This window comes from Phasianus colchicus, chromosome 15, assembly GCF_987193195.1.
Source record: "Phasianus colchicus chromosome 15, bPhaCol1.hap1.1, whole genome shotgun sequence".
In the NCBI taxonomy this organism is placed as follows: domain Eukaryota; kingdom Metazoa; phylum Chordata; class Aves; order Galliformes; family Phasianidae; genus Phasianus; species Phasianus colchicus.
Window position 1 is genome coordinate 3,413,083 of NC_143450.1, and position 19,692 is coordinate 3,432,774.

Below are 19,692 nucleotides of genomic sequence, written 5' to 3' on the forward strand. Positions count from 1 at the left end.
TCAAGGCCAGATGGGATGGGGCCCTGGGCAGCCTGGTCTAGCATTAGGTGGAATGGTTGGTGGCCCTGCGTGTGGCAGGGTGTTGGAGATTCGTGATCCTTGAGGTCCCTTCCAACCCAGGCCACTATGTGATTCTGTGAAAGCCACCTGGCCAAACTCAGCCATGACAACAGCATGGTAGGAGGGCTGGGTGCTGTTGGCCCTGCCCACAGAAGGCAGCTGCTATTCTCCCCTGCCAAGAGATGCTTAGCTGCAATGCAGAGCTGTTGCTTCCACAAGTCAAAAGCCTCCAGGAGGACAGGAAACAGCAATCTTCCCTTCTGGAGAAGTGAGAGGATTGTGTATTTTTGGAGGTTTATTCTTGGTACTCACTGGAAGGGCTCCATGAATAGCAGAGGCTGTGCGTGCCAACAGGAGGAGGAATACAGACAGAAGTGAGCGCCGCTCCTGAGGGATGATTCCCCTCTGGATGCAGAGGACAAACTGTGAGACATTCCCAGTGTGTTTGTGGATGCCCCACACTGACAGCCGTTGCTCAGAGCTGACGTGCTCATATGAGATGTGTCAGTGCAGGAATGGCTTTGCTTCCATCCAGGAGCACAAACGAGGCGCTGGGGCTGCCAGGCACCGTAAACTGCACCCAAACCTCCTGCTGGCCGGTGTGGTAAGTCAGCCCCTCCTGGGTGGCCCTTTTTCTTCTTTTTTTTTTCTTTCTAATATCTGCAGACAGGTCTTGGACTGAAGTAGAAACAGCTTTGCTTGTCTGAATAATTTAAAGAACTGCGATTTCATCTTTTCTTTGGCACAGCTCAGTGCAAATAAAGGGAGATGCGTTTGTATCTCTTGACTACCCTCTTTCCACAGTCTAAAATCTTCTATTTTCTTTTCCTCCTTTTTCCTTTGAAGGAATCCTTTGAAGGTTTTATTTTTAATTTCCAAACACGTGCTTAGAAGGAAAGATTACTTTTTTCTGTGTATCTTCCCCTAAGACAGGCTGGCACTTCTTTGCTGGAGGAGCAGGAGAGCTGGGGATGGGGTCTTGAGCCTTGCCAGATGAGCCTGTTGGCTGGAAAGGCAGTGGGTGAAGAGGTGGTGCCTGCAGTTTGTGGAGGAGGAGACCACGAGGTGCCTATCAAGATATGTTGGTAGCAAAGACTGCTCAGGACCTGATGCATCTCTCCAGCAAAGCCTCGGACCTGATGTAGGGTCTCCACTGGAATTGATGGCCTCTCTCCCAACAGGAGCACGTGAGCAGCATGCCTCTGCTTTGCTGCCTGTTCCTTCTGGAGGTGGGAGAAAAGCAAGGTGGAAATTTGGTGCCTGCTACAGCCATGCAGGTTTATTTGGTGTCCCTGAGTGGTTGAGCCATCAGCATCCATCTGTGTGACCTCAGTAAGGCAGGAGGTGCCAGCAATCTCTGTATTCTCAGAGATGTTTTGGATGTGTGACAGACTTACTGTCAGAAGGATTGAGGTATGAAACACCTCTGAGCAGTGCCTGCAGGTCCTGTTATCCTAGAAGAAAAGCAGTTCTCTCACAGCCAAATTCCTGCCTTGAAGCAAAGAGACAAAAAAATGACCTGAGTTACCAGACTTCCATGTTAGAAGCCAGCAGTGCTTTGGGTGTGCAGAGCAGGCACAGCTCTGTGTCTCCCTACAGCTCTGGCTGCACAGCCAGGGTTTGCCCACTGTCAAATGCAACAGAGCTTTTCACAGTCCTCAAATCACTGACCCTTGTCAGGTGGGTCACCTGATCTGCCATGAGATTTATCCTCTTTCTGATCAATTATTTGTACTCTTTTGCCTCGAATTCCTGGATTTTGTTTGATGACTGTGATCTTCCCTAGGGCATCTCTGGAAAGCAAGTATGGAGCTGTGGGACTTGAGGTACTGCTACAGTACTGCTCTCAGCCCTGGATTCTTCTCATCTACAGGTCTAATGTAGCAGAAGGGTCAGTATTCTGGGAGAATCTGAGCAGCTGCTGTTCTGAACAGCAGTGGAGATGTGCAGGTCTCCAGTGCAGCAGGCTTTCCCAAGCTTGCTGTGGCGAGACGTGGCTGCTCTCATCATATGTGTCAGTTTATTAGAACTCCCAAATGGGAATGGTTTTGAAGGATGGGTGTTAGAAATAAATTTAGAAATAAATTTAGAAATTAAAAAAAAAAAAAGTCAAGAGGACTGGAATAACGCCATCTCTTGGGGTTTCATGAGCAAAACAGTCTAAGAAGTCCCACAACACTTAGTTTTGTTATGCAGATTCTTTGGGGAATGCTGTGACAAGCAGCCATGAGGCTTTTCTCTATCTGTAGCTCTCAGAGGAGTGAATCCTTTAGCAGTTACTCCCTGTAAAGCTCCCCCTGAGATGTGCTGCGGGGATGTTTTTGCCTCCTCCAGGTAAGGCTGGTTGGATGAGTCCAGATTCATGCCCTCAGCACCGGTATTTTTACAGCAGCAACCACGACATCCCATTGGATCAGGATCAAGGTGTTAGTCCTCGTTTCTAAGGTGTGTAGTGGTCTGGATTGCAGATTTCTGACAGCCAGAAGCATCCAGCCTGAATTAAGCAGCACAGCATTGCTGGCAGTGCAGAGCTGTTACAAGGGTGGGTAAAGCATGTCTGCGTGGGCCTTCCTCTGAGCTGTCCCACGTGCCTGGGGATGCCCAGCATTGTGAGCAGTTCTGTTGTGGGCACTGCTCCACCTTTTCTGAGTGACATGGGGATTTCAGCTTCTCTTAAAGGATGAGCATAGATAAAATGCACAAAAAAGAGGGGAAAAAAAAGAGAAATATCCTCTTCTCGCCTCCAACAGTGCTTCCCCTAACGGTGCCAGGCTGGATCCAGTGTGCAGGAATGCAGCCCTGCTCTGCTGGAAGAAGGGCAGAGGAAAGTCTGCACGTGCCAGACACAAACTCCATTGCTTAGCATCCTGATGAAACAGGCTGCAACCATCAGTGCAGCTTAAAACCCAAACTGACTCATCCCTTGGGAATGCTAAGATTGCATTTCGGTCGCTCTGTCAGGTCTTGATGAGGTTTTCCCATGATCCAGGCCCAGCCTGCTGAGGAAAATGCTGTGCTTTTTGTCAGTGGCAGCTTTTATTGCTGCCCTGTGTTGTGTTGGGCCCTGTGTTCCTGCAGCCTCTTGCTGCTGCCCTGCAGTGCGATGGCCTTGAAGCATTCGTTGACTTTCCCAAGCTCCAGCTTTTTCCTGGATACTTCAAAAACGTTTTTTTATGCTCTTTGTTGCAAGCCTGTTGTTAATAACTTCCAAACCAGGAAAAACTACTGCTGCGAAAGGCAGCATCTTCACTGTAGTTCTGTGTGTCTTCCATAGAAATGCTTGCATTTTCTACTTTTTATTGGCATCGACATCCATTTTTTATGTTGCTATTGACAAGAGGCTGTGATTCCAGACATAGGATGGTGCAGATCAGCAGCAAATACCAACATTTCTATCTAACACCCTCTTAGAATAACTAGCCACCTCTGAATCTGAGTATTATAACAGAATGAAGGAATCTTGGTGGCTCTTGAGTTAGTTGTTTGAGCTCCCTTAGCGTTCCCTCTATCAGCAAATATTCAGTACAGCCCCAACAAAAGCTATTTGCAGTGGCTGAAATAGCTAACTTTTAATCCTCTTGTTTTCTTTTAAAAAATATTCCAAATAGTAATTCAGCAAGTAGAAATTACAGCTGAACCAAAGAGAGATTCTACACAATTTTCAATGGGTTTTATGCATCTCTGCAGAACGTATTTGGATGTATCCATGTCGGCATTAGTAAGAACTACTTTTTGTCTCCTCTCTGATAATTAGCGAATACTGCTTTGCACGAGGGAGTATTTAGTTACAGCTGCATTTGTAAAGGTTTGGAGTTTGACCCCACTCTGTCCCAGTGTATTTCCTGCTGTCTGGGCACTGCTATGGACCTGAAGCAGCCCTAATGGGAGGGGATCCAGTTGTGTCTGAGGGCTGCAGGCTCTCACTGCCTGTGGAGCTGCTGGTGTCAGCATGAAGAAGCTTCTTGCCAGCAGATGAACCCATTGACCTTGCAGGTCTCTCCTATCAAACTATGACATCTCTGATTAGTTTTGCATATGTCTTCTCTCTGCAGAATGCTTGTCTGTGTTTCAGTGGCTCCTTAGAGGTGATCTGGGGGATTTGATTGAGAAAAGGTGCACGGAGCATCAGACACACATCGTTGCCTCCAAATCCCCCAAAATGATTTGGCAAATGCTATGTAAAGCCATCCTGCCGGCTCCTCCCCAGTGCTTGTAGGCTTTCCTTTACTTCAGCACGCGCTCCTGGCGAACACGCAAACCCTTGACACAGTTTACAGCAAATGCCACGAGGCTCAAGCTGCGAAAGGAAAAATCCAAACCACCAGCATTTGGATTGAAATGCACACATTTCCCTCCTGAATGGGATTGAGCTGAGCGGAGAAGAGAGAGGCAGGGCAGCAGCCAGGATGGTGTTGCCCCAAACCTCTACTTCCCCTTGGGCAGGATAGAAAATCATTGGCTTTTTGTATGGACCTCAGTTTTACAGAGGAGTGCAGGTATAAACAGGCTGGTAGGCCACGATTCGAGGTCTGGCTGACATCTGGGAAGGCCCATTTTGTGCTCCCTACCCCACCTTGGTGCCTTTTGGCACGAAACCCATGAAATGGAGTATTCTCATTTGTCTTTGCAGCCACTCTGGTCACAGCCTAAGGCATGGACTGCGGGCAGAAGGATGCAGAGGTGTTTTGGGGATGGGAAGAGCCAAGCAAGCAGCAGGATGAGCAGCCTTTGTATTCTGCCACAAGCATTGGTGGCAGGGAAAGTTTGCTTTGCAGGGATGTCTGTCCTGGTTGAACCCATTGTTTAGAGATACCAGTGTGGTATCCAGCGCCTCCTGGATGAAGGCAGCAATGGACAACCATGGAGACTGCCCTCTGCTCCTATGTCTGTGCCCATGTAGACCAGCTTTGTGAGCACAGGAGCTTATTGCAAAAGCTGTGTTCCAACTCTAGCTGTGTTGACAGCAAGCTATAAGCCTCATTCACACCATGCTGGTGAGGGTCTATATTTTTCCTCACGAAGAAATGAACTGTTGTGCCTAGCAAGAAAATGGTGGAGAAATCCACCATTGCCTTGGTGGTGTTAGCAGGAATAGTGGCAGCAGGGCAGCGGTGATGATGGCGAAGTAGTTAAGCACTGACCCTGAGCTCTGCATCAAAACTTGTGCTGGGCTGCGTGGGGTTCAACCAGCACTCCTGGCCCTACCCCACCTGAATCCTTGGGAGGAGATGGCTCTGCACCTTTGAGCTGCCTGTGAGCCAAGGGCACAGTTCTCCTGTGAGGTGGGTCTCCCTAAAACATGGCAATTGCCTTGATGTTCCAAGAAACTGTGGGCAGCAGCCTATGCAGGCCAGGCAAAGTAGTGCCTCTCCCTGGAAGCAACAGCTGCTTCTCAGACATTCTGTGTAGGAAAAGGCAGTCCAGAATCATGAGCCTTCGCCAAACGTGGGGATTGATCAACAGGAGGCTGAGCTATCACCCGCCTCTGCTGGGCTGTTGGGAATTGAATTCTCCATCAACCTCTGCCTGCATGTGGTAGGAGTGATGCTCTGTGAACCACAGTGCCTAGAAGCTGCATTTTAATGGCCAGCGTCCATCGAGATGAACACAGGGAGTATGAAACAGTGGAGGGCTAGTATTGAATGTGGAGGTTGGTGGCCCTGCATGTGGCAGGGGGGTTGGAGATTCGTGATCCTTGAGATCCCTTCCAACCCTGGCCATTCTGTGATTCTGTGAGGGCAGTGATACTTCTATCTTCAGGGCAGCGTTGGCTCCTGATTCCAGGCCTGGTCAATGGATGTGCTTCAGAAGTAAAGCTGAGTGCCCTGGTAGCCACCTGAATGCAGCCACCTCTGCATTGCTGGTTCAGAGACATCCCATCAAGGACAGACAATGCTTTGCTCGCTAATTGCGTTTCAGGACACATAATCCTTACTTCACACTTTTTCCCAGACAATATCTTTCCATATAATCTTAATGATTCCTGCTGCAATAACAAATAGGCAGCCCTGAGAATAACTTCACACTCAATTGCTCGTGCCAAGAATCTCACCACTTGGCCCTTCTCTGGGTGTTTTCCCTCCAATCCATCTGCACAAACAGAAGTGGGCCAGTTCTGCGCCTCAGGAATGAGGAGATAAAAAGGCAATAATTTATTTTTCCACCAAAGCTAGAAGTATTTTATAGAATTTGCTCAAGTTTTTGTTTCAGGAAATTTCATCATGTCTCCAGGAAAAAAAAAAAAAAAAAAAAAGCGTCTAATTGGCCTCAGATTTTCTAACTCCCTTTTCATTTTTGTAATATGAGGAGGTCTAGGTCATCTCAAGGTCACTGCAGTTAGTGTTGCTTTAGTGCACCTCTGTGGATACCTCCTTTCTGCAGCAGTTTCTCCTTTAAAAACAGCCCCAGCCTGCTGCTGTAACAGCCACTTTCTTTGGCAACCATTTGCATTCCTCCAGCATATGGAAATATTTTTTAAAACACATACCAGGGTATGCTGCTTATAGGTGAAACTCTCCGTCAGAAATGGAGCAAATGCTTCCAAACTATTTGAATGTTGTTATATATATGTAAAAGACTCTCTCAGCTTTTAGCAGAAAGCTGCCATTTCCCATTATCTAAATTGGAACCTTAGGTAATGTCAAAATAAAATGCTGCTGGTTATCGAATTAATAAAAATGTTTTGCTTGGGAAAAATTTAATTTCAGCACCCTCCCAAGACTTCCTGCTGTCCTGATGTGTTGATTTACATGGCTTCAAATGGTGAGCTGCATTCCGGCCTTTTAGCTTGGGTTTTCTGATCTGAGAAAAGATGTAGACTCAAACATTTCACCTTGGGAAGGATTCATAGAATCATAGAGTGGCCTGGGCTGAAAAGGACCATAATATCATCTGGTTTTAACCCCCTGCTATGTGCAGGTCACCAACCAGCAGACCAGGCTGCCCAGAGCCACATGCAGCCTGGCCCTGAATGCCTCCAGGGATGGGGCATCCACAGCCTCCTTGGGCAACCTGTTCCAGTGCTGCACCTAGAAAAAGAAGTGTATGCTGTAGAAACGTAAGTAAAAAGAAGGATGTGTATCTGAATGACCAGGTTGTTTTCTAAAAGGCAAGGTCCAAACAGGATGGGTGAAAGAAAGTATTATCCCTGTCCATTGCTGAGGAACTGTGGCATGGAAGAGAAGAGTAGTTTGCATTTTGTTGAAAGCCTGTGGCCAGATCACGCTTTAACCTCTCCACCCCTTATCTATAGCACAGCTTTCCTTTGGACATGGTCATCTCAGGCTGGAGTTGATGGGTGTTTCAGCTGTACATTTGCATCGCAGCTGATGCACTCTACATGTACCTCCATGTCATCTCCATTGGGTTTTGTCTCTTTATGTTGTTGGTGCCGAAAACTAAAAAAGGTTTGCAAATTCACTAATGCAGTGCCCAAGCAGGAATGGAAAGAGGTCAGGAGAGCCCAGGAGAGGGGTCAGGAGAGCCCAGGCAGGCACTTGCTAGGAAGGAGATGCTGGTGCACAGATGTCCGTTCTCCTTACATCCTCAAATCACAATAAGGCAAGGTAACGTTTCTTCTAATGCTGAGGAAGAGCAAACTGCAAGGGTCAGAGAGAGAAAAGAGAAGTAGAGAAGATGAGGCAATGCACTGCTAAGCGTTCTTCCATGGCAGGAGCCATGGTGCATTTCCTCAAGTATGGAATAGGCTTTGTTGGAGGCTCGGCAGCTGCCAATGCCTGGTTTTGCTTCAGTATTTCATACATTTGCCAAACTGCTGCTGGACTGGGGGGGGGCTGAGAAATGATTCTGTGCTAGGGAGTTTTATTACAAATAGGGTTTTGGAAAAAGGTTTGTATGGAAGTAGTTGTGTTCCTATGGGATTTTTTTTTAGGCAAGCATGTGGTTAAGCAAAGTGAGAGGCTGGATCCCGGTACTGAGATATGTGTTTATTTGTTTGGGGGAAAAAATGTGTGAGAAACCCTGAGATGCAGATGGAATCTCTTGCTTGCTGAAGGTGCCTGGTCCTCACTTCCCCATGGCTCTGATTTCTGGTCATATGTAGCAGTTCCCGGGAAATGCAATCAAGGCGCAGCTTTGGGGTGTGTGTTTGCATTGTTTGCCTTGCAAAAATGTTTTCATTCAGTAGCATCTTTATTGCTCAGTGGAAAAGCTGCTGTGTGCCCACTGCCAGTGATGTCTTGAGAGAGTTATACTAGCCTGAAAGGCAAGAGAGGTCAAACTTGGCTTTGCTAAAGATCACATTTCAGAGAACAGAAAGGCATAAATGGCTGCACTGGTTGTTTTGACTGGGTTAGGAATGAAAACTGGAGCAGAATTCAGAAAAATTACATATTCAGGGCAAGGGTAGCAATGAAAGCAATACCAAAATAAGCCCTGCATGACCAGGAAGGCAAATAGCAGCGTTTATTCTCTTTTCCTTCAAAGCACGTTTACAGGGCCTGGTTTGCTGCAGGGGTGGACTACAGCAGGCACAGGTTTAGCAGGTGCCTGAGCTTATTTGCACATTGCAATTAGAGTGATAGTGCTGCTTTGCACATGCACGTCCTTGCTCATGTTCCTTCCTTGTAAGCCCTTATGCTTGATCAGATTTTCATTTCTTTGTGTTAACTTCAGGAGATGCTGCTGAGCAGAGAGGCAATCCTGAACAGGTGGAGCAGAATTATTTCTGTAAAGAAAAACTTTAGATGCTGTTACAGGGCACAAAAACTGGCTGGATGTCCTCTTGAGTGCTTCTCTCAGTGTATTTGCTAGGATGCATGTTGTCCCAAAACATGAATATCTGCAATTTTGTGTCCTTATGTGTAAACTTCTTGCTTGTACTCGTTTTTCCTTTCCTTTGCGCTGCTCCTTCTGAAGGTTTACATTGTACTTTGCCTAGATTCTGGGTAAAAATGTAAACCTCCAAGCCTTTTGCACTGGAAGTGTTGTATTTCACATGTGATGAGGTTTAACACAACCTTAGGGATGTGAATCATGGGGAAGAACTGGAATAGCAGCAGAGTATTTAGGTGGCAAGAGTGAGCATGGGCTGGTTAGGCAGCCTCCCCTCTCCCACGTCCTGGAGATTTGGGTCCTGGTTCAGCTCGGATACTCATCTGCTTGTTCATGACTTTACATGAATCATTACATTCAGCCACAACAGGGCCTTCATCTCACTTTGGGGCCCTTCTCCCACAACCATAAACGAAGCAAAATTTTGTAGCTATTATTGCAGGGCTTAAGTTCTCCCTCTCACAACCAGACACATGGCCTAATATCTGTTGGCAAGCTGGGAATACAAAATGAAACACATTATATATGATCTATTTACAGCTGTATATGTGCTGGTGCGGATCCATCTGTGTTTCAGGCCATTTGCCACTTGGGGTATACTGGGAAGGAAGCCCATTCAGAAAACAAGTCTGCAGAACAAGGCATTTCTACGGATCATAGAATCATAGAATTGCTCAGGTTGGAAAAGACCTTAAAGATCATCAAGTCCAACCACGACCTGACCATACTGCAGTCTTGGATCTTGAATAAGGTCTTTTGCCCTCAAGATTTTGTTTTTCTCCTGCATCTGATGACCACTCAGACATTACACTGAGCCTGAAGCCAGGTGTTATATTTGCAAGGTTAGTTTCTACAGGATTTAGTCCTCATGTGTGGACCAAGCTGGGTGAATGGATTTTCAAGAGATTACTGCTGCATCCTTTTGAAAATACAAGCAGTGTACAGGGGCTGAGTTTAAGCAAAATGTTTGAAAACTGTGCCATGCTTGTTACTGCTGAATCCCGCATGTCGATAGATCTGAGGGTCTTTGCAGGTGGTTTGTGCTCCATTTATCTAGCTGCTTTTCTTGGGAGACCATCACGGTTCGTTTATACCTTCTGCTATGTTAGGTAAATAATACAATTAACAAAGATGCCAGGAATAACTGGCATATTTTTTTCTGTTGGTGAATTTCCTACAAGTACCTATTTCTAATAGTCTGAATTGCTTGCCTTTGGCTATTTGCTGTGAGTTACACAGAGTGATTAATCATGTTTGTTGGGTTCTTTTGTTGCGTTTTGCTTTTTCCTTCCGTGACTGAAATCACTGGATTCACAGAAACAGGAGGAGTGAAATGAGGAAATTCAAGTTGCCACATCAATGCATCCAGCATAAACGCCAGGGCCAACACACATTCATGTGGCAAGACTTCCACTGCTTCCACTACCTCCATCACATTTTGGCAACTCCTGATCCCACAGCTGAGCTTTGAACTTGTCCCATCTGACACAATCCAAGTACGTTTGCTCTGCTTCTTCTCCTTCATTGCAGTGAGAGAAGAGGCTTCCAGATGACAGTCCTTTTTAAGTATTTCTTGTGTGTGGAAGAACTTAATGGTCTAGATGGGTGTCTTGTTTGCTCAGCCGGTGCCTGTGTTGATTAGGAAATATATATATTGTCACACGGGCTGGCAGCAGGCAAAATCTCAGCTAAGACCCTCTGTACGTCCAAATCACTCACTCACAGGCTGGTGCATGCTCTGCTTTGGATGGGTTTGGGAAAGAAAATTGTCTTGTCAAATAAGAAAATCTGGGCACAAGATGGGGAGTAGTGGGAACTGATGTGTTCCTTATGTGTACAGTATGGAAAGTGCTGATTTAAAGGATGTGATAACGTGACCTCAAACCTTCAGCTGAGTACACCTAGGAAAGACATTTACAGCTGAAGTGGCTATTGTTCTCTTTGGATCTATATTCCCTGCATGATCAGTTTTCATTACTTACGTACCTGTTTGTTACACCTCTCTCTTAGCTGCATCACTGCACCTATTGCTTATAAATAGTGAACGCCTTCTAAAAGAACTTCTTCCAAATGTATGTCTGTCCACTTTTTTTGTGGGTAAATATCCTTTGCCTCCTTGTATATACATAGGTGGGTCAACTTTTTTTTTTTGGTCCCCACTGTAATCTCATGGGAAAAGATTTTGAAAAACTTAGTATGATTTTCTGAAGTCACTGTGCTTGAAGATTAACGTGGAGGTGCTGCAGAACCACTTCACAATCCAGCTGCTGAATTTCAAGCAGCTCAAGTCATGCCTCAGAGTAAAGATTTTTGAAGTGATTGATTTTTTTGTTACAGTAACTTCAATTTCCTTCTTACGTTGTCAGTCACAGAACAAAAGCCACATTCAACTGCAACAGTGATCCCAGGTAGCAGGGATGACGTGGAAAGCATTAAGAGATGGTCTTTGCTCTGGCAAGCCTGGAAACAACATGCGAAGGAAAGAATGAAGAAGAGCAGGAAGAGAGAAGCTGGCACTTCAAATTGCCCTTGTATTTCTTCAGGTTCATCCGAGTCAATGTGTTGGTCTTTGACCACACTTTAAACCTGGAGTCGTTTGTTGCACGCTTTCTTGCACAGTTTTTAGTTGTGTGGGGTTTCATATTATGTTTCCTTCTTTCTAATGCTTGTAATACTCAGTCCTGACTTTTGAGTAATCAGAAAGATTTGGGAAGAGGAGTGGAGTCTATTTTGAAAATCTCTCTTATTTGCGAATTATTTACGCCCTTGGATGGGATTTTAACGGCAACACTGACACTCATAACAGGTGCAGATCTATTTTCAGAGCTACAGCAAGATCAGCACTGTCTTTCAGCACCTCCAGCCAACAGCAGTCAATTCTCTGCCCAAAGCATCCCATGACACCGCATGTTAGTGTCCTGACTCTTCCCCAGCACAAAACGGGGCCCCACTGCAGAGAACATGAGCTTGGCACGCAGCTTGGAAATCATTTCTCTCTCGTGTAACTCAGCCACCTGGCTCAGCTATTGATTAAGTAGGTTGTTCTCCTCGCTTACTTTTGGTGCCAATCCAACCATGGTTGTCTTTTTGACGGTGAAAAAGTCAGTATTTGCTTATCATACTTGCAAAGAATTGCTAGCATTTAAATGGATTGGGCATGTCTCCCTTATCCCTCGTGAAGCAATTGTAAAGAGCACACGACTGCAGGTGTCTTTGGCAGGTGTTCTGTCCCCATCACATGCCCCCTTGGGAGCATTCGAATATTAGCTTCAAACTCTTCCATGGAAATGAAACATACTGAAAAATTCCGAAAGAAGAATAAAATATTATTTTGCTTCAAAATGAAATAACATCTCATAACTTACCAATATCATTTTGGCTCGTCTTCTCCAGTGCATGTTGGTTTATACACATCCATTGCCATTGCTGTAGTTGACATCTTGAAGAATACAAGTCTTCCCTTTGGGAAATGAGCTTTCTTCGGTAGCTTGTCTTTTTCCTTTTGGCTCAGCTGTGAAATCATGCAATAAGGTCATGCACAGAAAATAAGATCTTCAAAATTTCATTTGCTGCACAAAGCAATGATATTCCTAATGAACAGAAGTGGGAGATAGCTGTGAGAATATACCCTGACTATTTTAAGTGGCTGGTGAAATGTGTTTGTCTAGATGAATCATTTTAATATTACCTTAGTTCCTTCAACTGGGCTCCGAAGACAAACAGAAATAGAACAAAATATTAAATTATAAGTGCATTCCTAAGATGAAGTTAAAGAATTAAATAATAAATACAATTAGCAGGATGAAATTAGACTCTTTCAGGGATCATATCCTATTCTTTATCCAATTCTGGTGATTTGTGTGAAGAGGAGTTCCTTATGTGGGGGACTGCACAACTTTTGTGGTGTTACATGCAATTACCTTTTACTGCCCAGACAAACTGTCAGGAGCATTAACCTGAGGTTTTCCATTCAGTGTTCCAGACATCCCTCTCGAAAGAGCCCATAATGCAGCTTATTTATAGCTGACTAAAAAAACAATGCCTCCTAGAAGAAGTCAAAGTTCACAGGGATTGGCTAGCATAGCATTTTAAAACCTAATTCTCATCAGGTTGTAAGGCTGGGGTGAGGCCATAATAGGATACTGAAATGATTTTCTTTTTCAGGCTTGGCAATAAATTCCTTGACATCCCCTTATAGTTTTATGAGCTGGTAGATTGTCGTGTTGCATCAGCTCCTGACAAGCACCCACGAGGGGAGCTTCATGAGCTTGCACTTGTTGTCTGGCCACATGTGATGTCAGAGGTAAGTGGGTAGGTTTATGCCTTGCTTACCTGCGTGGAAGGAGATAGCCAAAGCAATCTATAAAACTCTCATTTTAGTGCCACCTGGGGCTGTCCTGGATTCTTGAAAATCCCAACACGAATCTTCAGTGCCAGTGCTAGTCTGTTTATGGAAATGCAGATGTGGAAGCCAAAAGCAAAGGAATGAGTATGTGAGGAGGAGCACACTGCCCAGGCTAGGTCAGTTCTGTGTGTAGACTGATATTACATGATATTGTAGCTCACTGTGATTCGTAAACTGACCTACTCCCATATCTCACCTTTTTTGCATTTGTTTGTTGAAAAAGCATTAATGTTTCATCCTCTGTGCCTTCTGTGAAGTGTTTCACATTCTGCTTCCCTTGTGCAAAGGAAACGAGTCAATGGACCAAAGGGAATGTTCTATCTGCTAGTAATATACGTAACAAAAATGCACACATGAACTGTCTTTTATTTCTCTTTCCCGATGAACTGCAAAACCAACACACACAAATATGTTTATACGAACAGGCCAGAAAAACAGCTGGTTCATCAAATAAAAAAGGGCATGCTTGGCTCCGCTAGGCCAAGCGTTCAACTGGATCCCTTGTATTTATAAAGTGAGAAAGTAGAGCATGTTTGAAAATGCAGGTGTATAAATATTTCTACCAGACCTGCTGGAGCATTTGAAGTTCCCCTCAGGCCGCTGCTCTGACTCACCGCTTTCCAACAGGCAGGGAATGCTGCCCTGTGGGCATCGGCTGTGGCTTCAGGGCTGTGCTGCCTTGAGGAGGATTTGCTGGGAAGAACTGGAGAACAGCCCCGGGTCTGACCTGGTTCTGACTCCGGGAGGACGATGGTGCAGTGAGCAGCAGGTGAGCTCTGGGATGGGTCTGCAGTGGAAGCGGTCGGTTGACCCTGTGGAGGTGCTTCAGGCAGATGTGGGGCTGTTTGTTTCCTTGGCCTGGCATCCACGGAAGGAGGCTTAACTGCCAACGTGGAAAAACCACCTCAGTTCTGAAGTCTGAACTTCAAAGGCGACCGTTCCATTTAATGTCACAACCCTCCTGGTAATCCTGAGGGGGGAGAGCAGAGCAGCAGCTCTGGCACTGATGCAAACTGCAGACTCAGTGCAAAGATCAGAATAGATGTTTCCCAGCTATGACCTCCTCCTGAGTGCTGTCGCTGCTGCACACGGCAAAGAAAATCCTTTCGTAACACAACACATGCATGCACAGCACAGCCAGGCACACACCTGCAGAGCCATAAAGAACAGATACACAACACAGGCTTTCCCAGCAATGCTCATGCAAAGGTTCTGTCTGCTATGAAATCAACCTGTGCTTTACCTAAACTGCTGCCAGCACTTGGGCAAAGTAAGGATTCCAATCTTTTTTCCCCTTTTCTGTGTACAGCTCGAGCAAGTGCAGAATGAAACAAAGCAATTATTACTAGCTGTTTCAGCATGTTTCAATGTTACAGCATTTTTTTTTTTTTGCTGTTATTAAATGATTTTTTTACATGGAAAATTTGGTGAAGGGATGAAGAACTTTCTGAGCCGAAGGGATGGGAAGATGTATATAAAATCTATGGTAGAATTTGAAATCAGAGGAATGTTCAAAAGCATGAAGCTCCAAAGCCAAGTGAATATTGTTTTTCAAACTTTAAAAGCAAAAATCTACTTCGTCTAGAAAGAAAATCCAACAAATTTTGTGCCAACTGAATTTTGCAGGCAATCTTACCATGACAAAAAAAGAAACACGATATAATATTAATTATTATTATATATTTCATATAATAGTTACATAATAATAATATAATTATATATTATATAATTATTATAATTATTCCACAATTAAAAAAAAACAACAAGCTCTTTATCTACAAAGCTAATGAAAAACTTTCAGGCCATCAATGCAAATGAGACGTTTCTCCCAAACTCCTGAGCCAATATTACTTCAGGAGCCTCGTGAGCAGTCTCTGCCATTCATTGCATCAATTCTTGTACTAGGAGGCCAAATCTTTATTTTTTGGGTGCTTCTGAGTATAAAATGAAGTCTGCATGCGAATGCATCGTGGCTGAAGGCCCGAGAAGTAGCTTTGTCTTTGAACAAAATGTTTAAGACGTGATATTGCTTTATGGAAAACTGAGGCAAAAATCCATTTTCCAAAAGGAGCTGGGCTATGCCCATGATATTTAGATTATGTGGTACTAAATTACCTTGCCTTGATTTAGAAATTAGAGAATATGGTTTCTTTAGTTTGTGGTGAAGGAAGGAGCTCTCTGCTGTGAACTATGCAACATTTCAGCTTGGCTGTTGAGAGTTTAATGTCGTTATAGCATTAGAATTTTTTAATATTAGAAACATCTTAGAAGAGCTCACCTAAATTCCATTGATCGAATTTCAATGATGGCATAATAACTGCCCTCAATCTACCATTCCACCAGCCCTGCCAGCCCAGTCATGTCTCTCTCATGCTCATCATGACACTAATGAAAGCCACTAGATGTCACTACTATATAGTAGGAATAAAGCTAAGATAATATTTTTTTGGCAATAAATGTCCTGACTCATAAGGAAGCTGGGTTATAAAAGCCATGGATAGTTTGGATTTCTTCCAGTTAAAAAACAAAACAAAACTTTTTTTTTTTTTCTTCTTTTACTAAAAATATTGGATTCAAGTTCAAAACAGTCATTTAACAAATAACATTGACTTGTATTTTAGAAGGAAAAATACTTTGAAGTTAATACCAAGTAAAGAAACGTGGTCTGTGGCTCTGAGAACTGTGATGATGGGAAAAATTATATCTGGAGGTCTACAGTGCTAAAGACAAGGCTTGACTAAATGTAGGGCTGGGGACATTCAGGAGTACTCATATTCTCTTACTCAACCAGAAGTTGAGGCAAAAGGCCAGTGAAATAATAGTAATAGCAGTAATAATATTGTATATTTATATGGTGCCTTTCATCTCCCAGATTTCCACGCTGCAGTGTCTAGCTGACTGCAGATACAAGAATCACTTTGCTCACCACCGATATGGAACCACCCTTGGCAAGGCCATGGCAGCCATCACACAGCACCTTGAGAATTACTGCTCCCATTCGAAGGATCACCAGGGCATCTTTGAAGCAGGTAAAGTGTATTTTGTGTCTGTCCTTATTGTTGGGGCCCATTCAAGTTCTCTCATCATGTTTCCCTCCTTTGGACTGGGAGGGTGTTTTGGTTTGTTTGTTCTGAGGCTTTGGTTATTGAAAAGTTGACAGGTGAGCTACACTTTTTAACTTTTCCTGGGAAGAAACGTAACATGCTCCAACTGACCATCTGGTTATTTCTTACTGCTACCTCACTGAACCATTACACTTTTCTTTTTGATGTTGCCTAGGCAAGAACCAACCAGATCCGACCCTGCTGTAGGTCACGAACATACTGAAATCCTGATGGCGGAAGATGCAGAGAATATATCAAATTCTGTTTGTGTGGAGAGACTGAAATAATAAGAAAATCCTCAGCTGAGGTAGGGGCTCCCTGGGGTCTCTTTTTAAGAACACTTGGTATGTGAGGTTCTTTTAAAATGAAATGGGGTGGGTTAGGGGATGACGTTTTTTTGCCCCATGTAAATCTACTGCCTTCCATCTGCCAGTGAGTGATCTGGACATCTTCATGCAGTTTGGTTACCAGCATTACATATGTTACTGCCTACTCTGCTCTTCTCCAATTATGCCCATGTTTTAGCATTAGTTAGAATGACTTAGGTGGATAAATCTCTTGTTTGCAAAGTGCTTTGGGACTAAAGGCACTCTATCAGTGTAGGCTTTTACTTAATACCTGGTATCAAGAAAGCAAACAAACAAAGAAAAACCACCAAACTCATCCAGAAGCAGTCACAGACAAGCACTGTAACTAAAACTGGAGCAAAGCTAATTAGCCTCCCTCCTCATGAATAGTACTATAGAGTTAGTATGTTCAAGGTCTAGGTAAGCTCCCAGACAGAGAAGGAATGAGACAGAGAAACAAGGCACAGGCAAGAATAACTCACTTCCTTGGCTCAAGTTACCAACAAAAGCATGAAAGTCTCAGCCCGTACTATAAATTATGACCTATCAGCTCAACCAGAGTCATAATAAGAAGGGAGGAATCAGATGAGTAAGGCAATAGGGGAAAAGCAAATACAATGAGTAACAGCAACAAGAGGTTAGTTCCCTAGAAGTTGTCTAACCACATTAGATAGCACAGCTTAGTGACTGAGTCTGAGCCCAATGTCTAGAGAATAAATCAAATGGTTTTTTTTTGTTGTTGATAAAACATTTTCTCCACAGCAGATGGATTTAATATTTCCTGGATCCATACTGTTCAAGGCTTGGAGTGGGGATGCTTTTCCAGGATTGCATTATTGATGGTTTTGTTTCCATGGGATGCAAACTCAAGAGAGTTCTCCTAGGACTTGTTGCTATAAACGCTTAAGTGAGAATTTTTCTCTCTTCTTTGTTTCCTCCCTCTATTTATTGACTTAAGTGTTTGCTCCTGATCCACTTCAACATTTCCAGGATGAGTTAATTCTTCCTACTCTTACTTCTTCCTTGCTTTTTTCTTCTGCTGCTCCCATACCTCTCAGCTGCCTAATTGTGGGATTTAGACAAGATCTTGCCAGGCTGACAGGGGTGGCACTGAGCTCTCCTCTCTCAGTGTGCCAATTTCCCTCTTCCCCAACTATCTTCCAAACTATTCTTTGCCCAGAGAGCTAAGAATTGTGGAGTATTCCCAAAGAGACATGAAGTTTCCGGGCTAACTCATCTCCAAGATGTTTTTTAACATGTGAATTGTCATTCAGCCATGTCTTATCTTTCAGCTTTGTCAGACGGTACCGGATTTAGAATAGACTCCAAGAGTGTAATTCCAGTGCTGTAAAGAAGCTGTAGGGAACTTTCTCCTCCATACAGTGAGCCTGTCAATTTGAGCTTTTTGCTGAACAGTTTACATTCTAATCAACCTGAAATTTAGACTGTTCAGGTCAAAGAATTTTTTTTTTTTTTTTGACAAGTCTAATTGGGAATATACCAAATATACTAACTGGGAATAGACCAGCCACTACAGAAACATAGATGCATTTCAAAAAGGTAGTCAAAACTAACCTACTAGTTTTATATATAAATATCTTCATATAAATGTCATGTTGTATGGATGCATATATTTGAAGACATGTATCTACCTTTCAATAGACAAAATTTTGACTTCTAGACAATTGTGGAACCAGGAAAACTGGAGATTGGCTGCATGCATGAGAGCTGCTCCACTCTCCCGAACAAAACGCACCACTTCTATTGCTACCAGCTCTGATTGGGCGAGCAGTGATTTTAAAGGCAAGAGGACAGCGTGGCAGTGAAGAAAGGCCAGCTTTGAATGTGAAGGAAATAGCTTTCCAAAATGGTCCATGACTGGCAGTAAATCCTTCAAAAGCCATCTTTACTCAGAAAATGTACTAACTACACACGAGTCAAAAGGAGACAGCAGCTTCTGTCCGGATCAAATACTGTAATAGTTTCTGTAGAATGCTTACTGCTTTCCTCATGAGATAAATTTTTTCATTAAGTATGTATGTAATTAAAAATCACAGACGTATATATGTGTGTATATATATACAACTAAGTACATGCTTTTCTGTCCTTCAATTGCACAAAGTGGGAATGACTGCAGTACATTTTTAATTAACATAAACATTTAGCTGTTACTCATTTTTTCCTTTAAACTAACTCATCACAAGGAGCTAAAGTTAATTTTTGACTCAGCTGGTAAGTCGTTCCTCTCTGTCCATCTCCAGCCTACTTTCTCTTACTGCAGCACTTCCTGCTAGGTATTCGTGGTGTTCGTAGGACAGTGTTATTCCACAATGACTAAGTTGTCCTGAAGTGTGTTATGGTTTAATAACAAGGGGAATTAGGTTTGCTGGTACCAAAACCATTTTATTATGACACATCCACAGACATAAAACCCTCTTGTGCAATAATAAAGGAAAAAAAAAGCTCTTTCCATCCGCTTGTTCAAAAGAAACCTCAAGAGATTAGTACCATAATAAGAAGAAAACAAACATGATTCAGTTTAGAAAAATGTAGTTAATATGTCTAAAGGAAAATGCAAGTACTTAATCAGACAGAGATTTGGGAAGCAGTAATATTGGACATGACTTGTAAGTAATGGGGAGACAAAAAATCAGGTGCTAAATTAATAATTGTGCTTTTTTCTAAGACGGCATTGGCATCATGTGACTTGGGGTGTTATGTTCTGTTGTGTGCATCCCAATTGGATGGAAGATACGAGTGAGTTGGTAGGGATTAAATAGACTTAAAAATAATCAAATGAGGAAGATTAAAAAAAAAGGGGAGAGGGGATTATTAAAAAAAAGAATGTATTGGAGAATTTGGTTAAGTGATGACGCAAGGGAGTGTGAAGGAGCTAAAATATATGAAAGCCTTAAAAGGGAAGAGGAAGCACACAATGCAACACATGAGATGCAATCTGAAAGACCTAGAGAGAAAGGACTGT

The 19,692-nt window shown here is 43.5% G+C and overlaps 1 protein-coding gene across 2 annotated transcripts; it reads left to right on the top strand.

Moving 5' to 3' along the window:
- Nucleotides 1-304: 304 nt before the first annotated feature.
- LOC149915876 (uncharacterized) lies at nt 305-16,657 on the top strand. 2 transcript variants are annotated; one of them, XR_016471444.1, is made up of 6 exons: nt 305-664; nt 13,018-13,156; nt 13,234-13,374; nt 13,886-14,027; nt 16,131-16,287; nt 16,538-16,657. XR_016471444.1 is itself a non-coding variant. In XM_090151128.1 (4 exons), the coding sequence occupies exons 1-4, from the start codon at nt 555-557 to the stop codon at nt 16,567-16,569; spliced, it is 441 nt and encodes a 146-aa protein (XP_090007254.1). In that variant the 5' UTR covers nt 305-554; the 3' UTR covers nt 16,570-16,657. The 2 variants fall into 2 exon arrangements, 1 of the variants encoding a protein (XP_090007254.1); XM_090151128.1 differs by lacking the exons at nt 13,018-13,156; nt 13,234-13,374.
- Nucleotides 16,658-19,692: the final 3,035 nt, after the last annotated feature.

Excerpts from the sequence above, each read along its gene's own strand:
- LOC149915876 (XM_090151128.1), top strand. The coding sequence starts at position 555 with ATGAGATGTGTCAGTGCAGGAATGGCTTTGCTTCCATCCAGGAGCACA. Across the intron at positions 665-13,885 it reads ACCTCCTGCTGGCCGGTGTG|GCAGGGAATGCTGCCCTGTG; the intron begins GTAAGTCAGCCC and ends GCTTTCCAACAG. Across the intron at positions 16,288-16,537 it reads CCAGGGCATCTTTGAAGCAG|GCAAGAACCAACCAGATCCG; the intron begins GTAAAGTGTATT and ends GATGTTGCCTAG.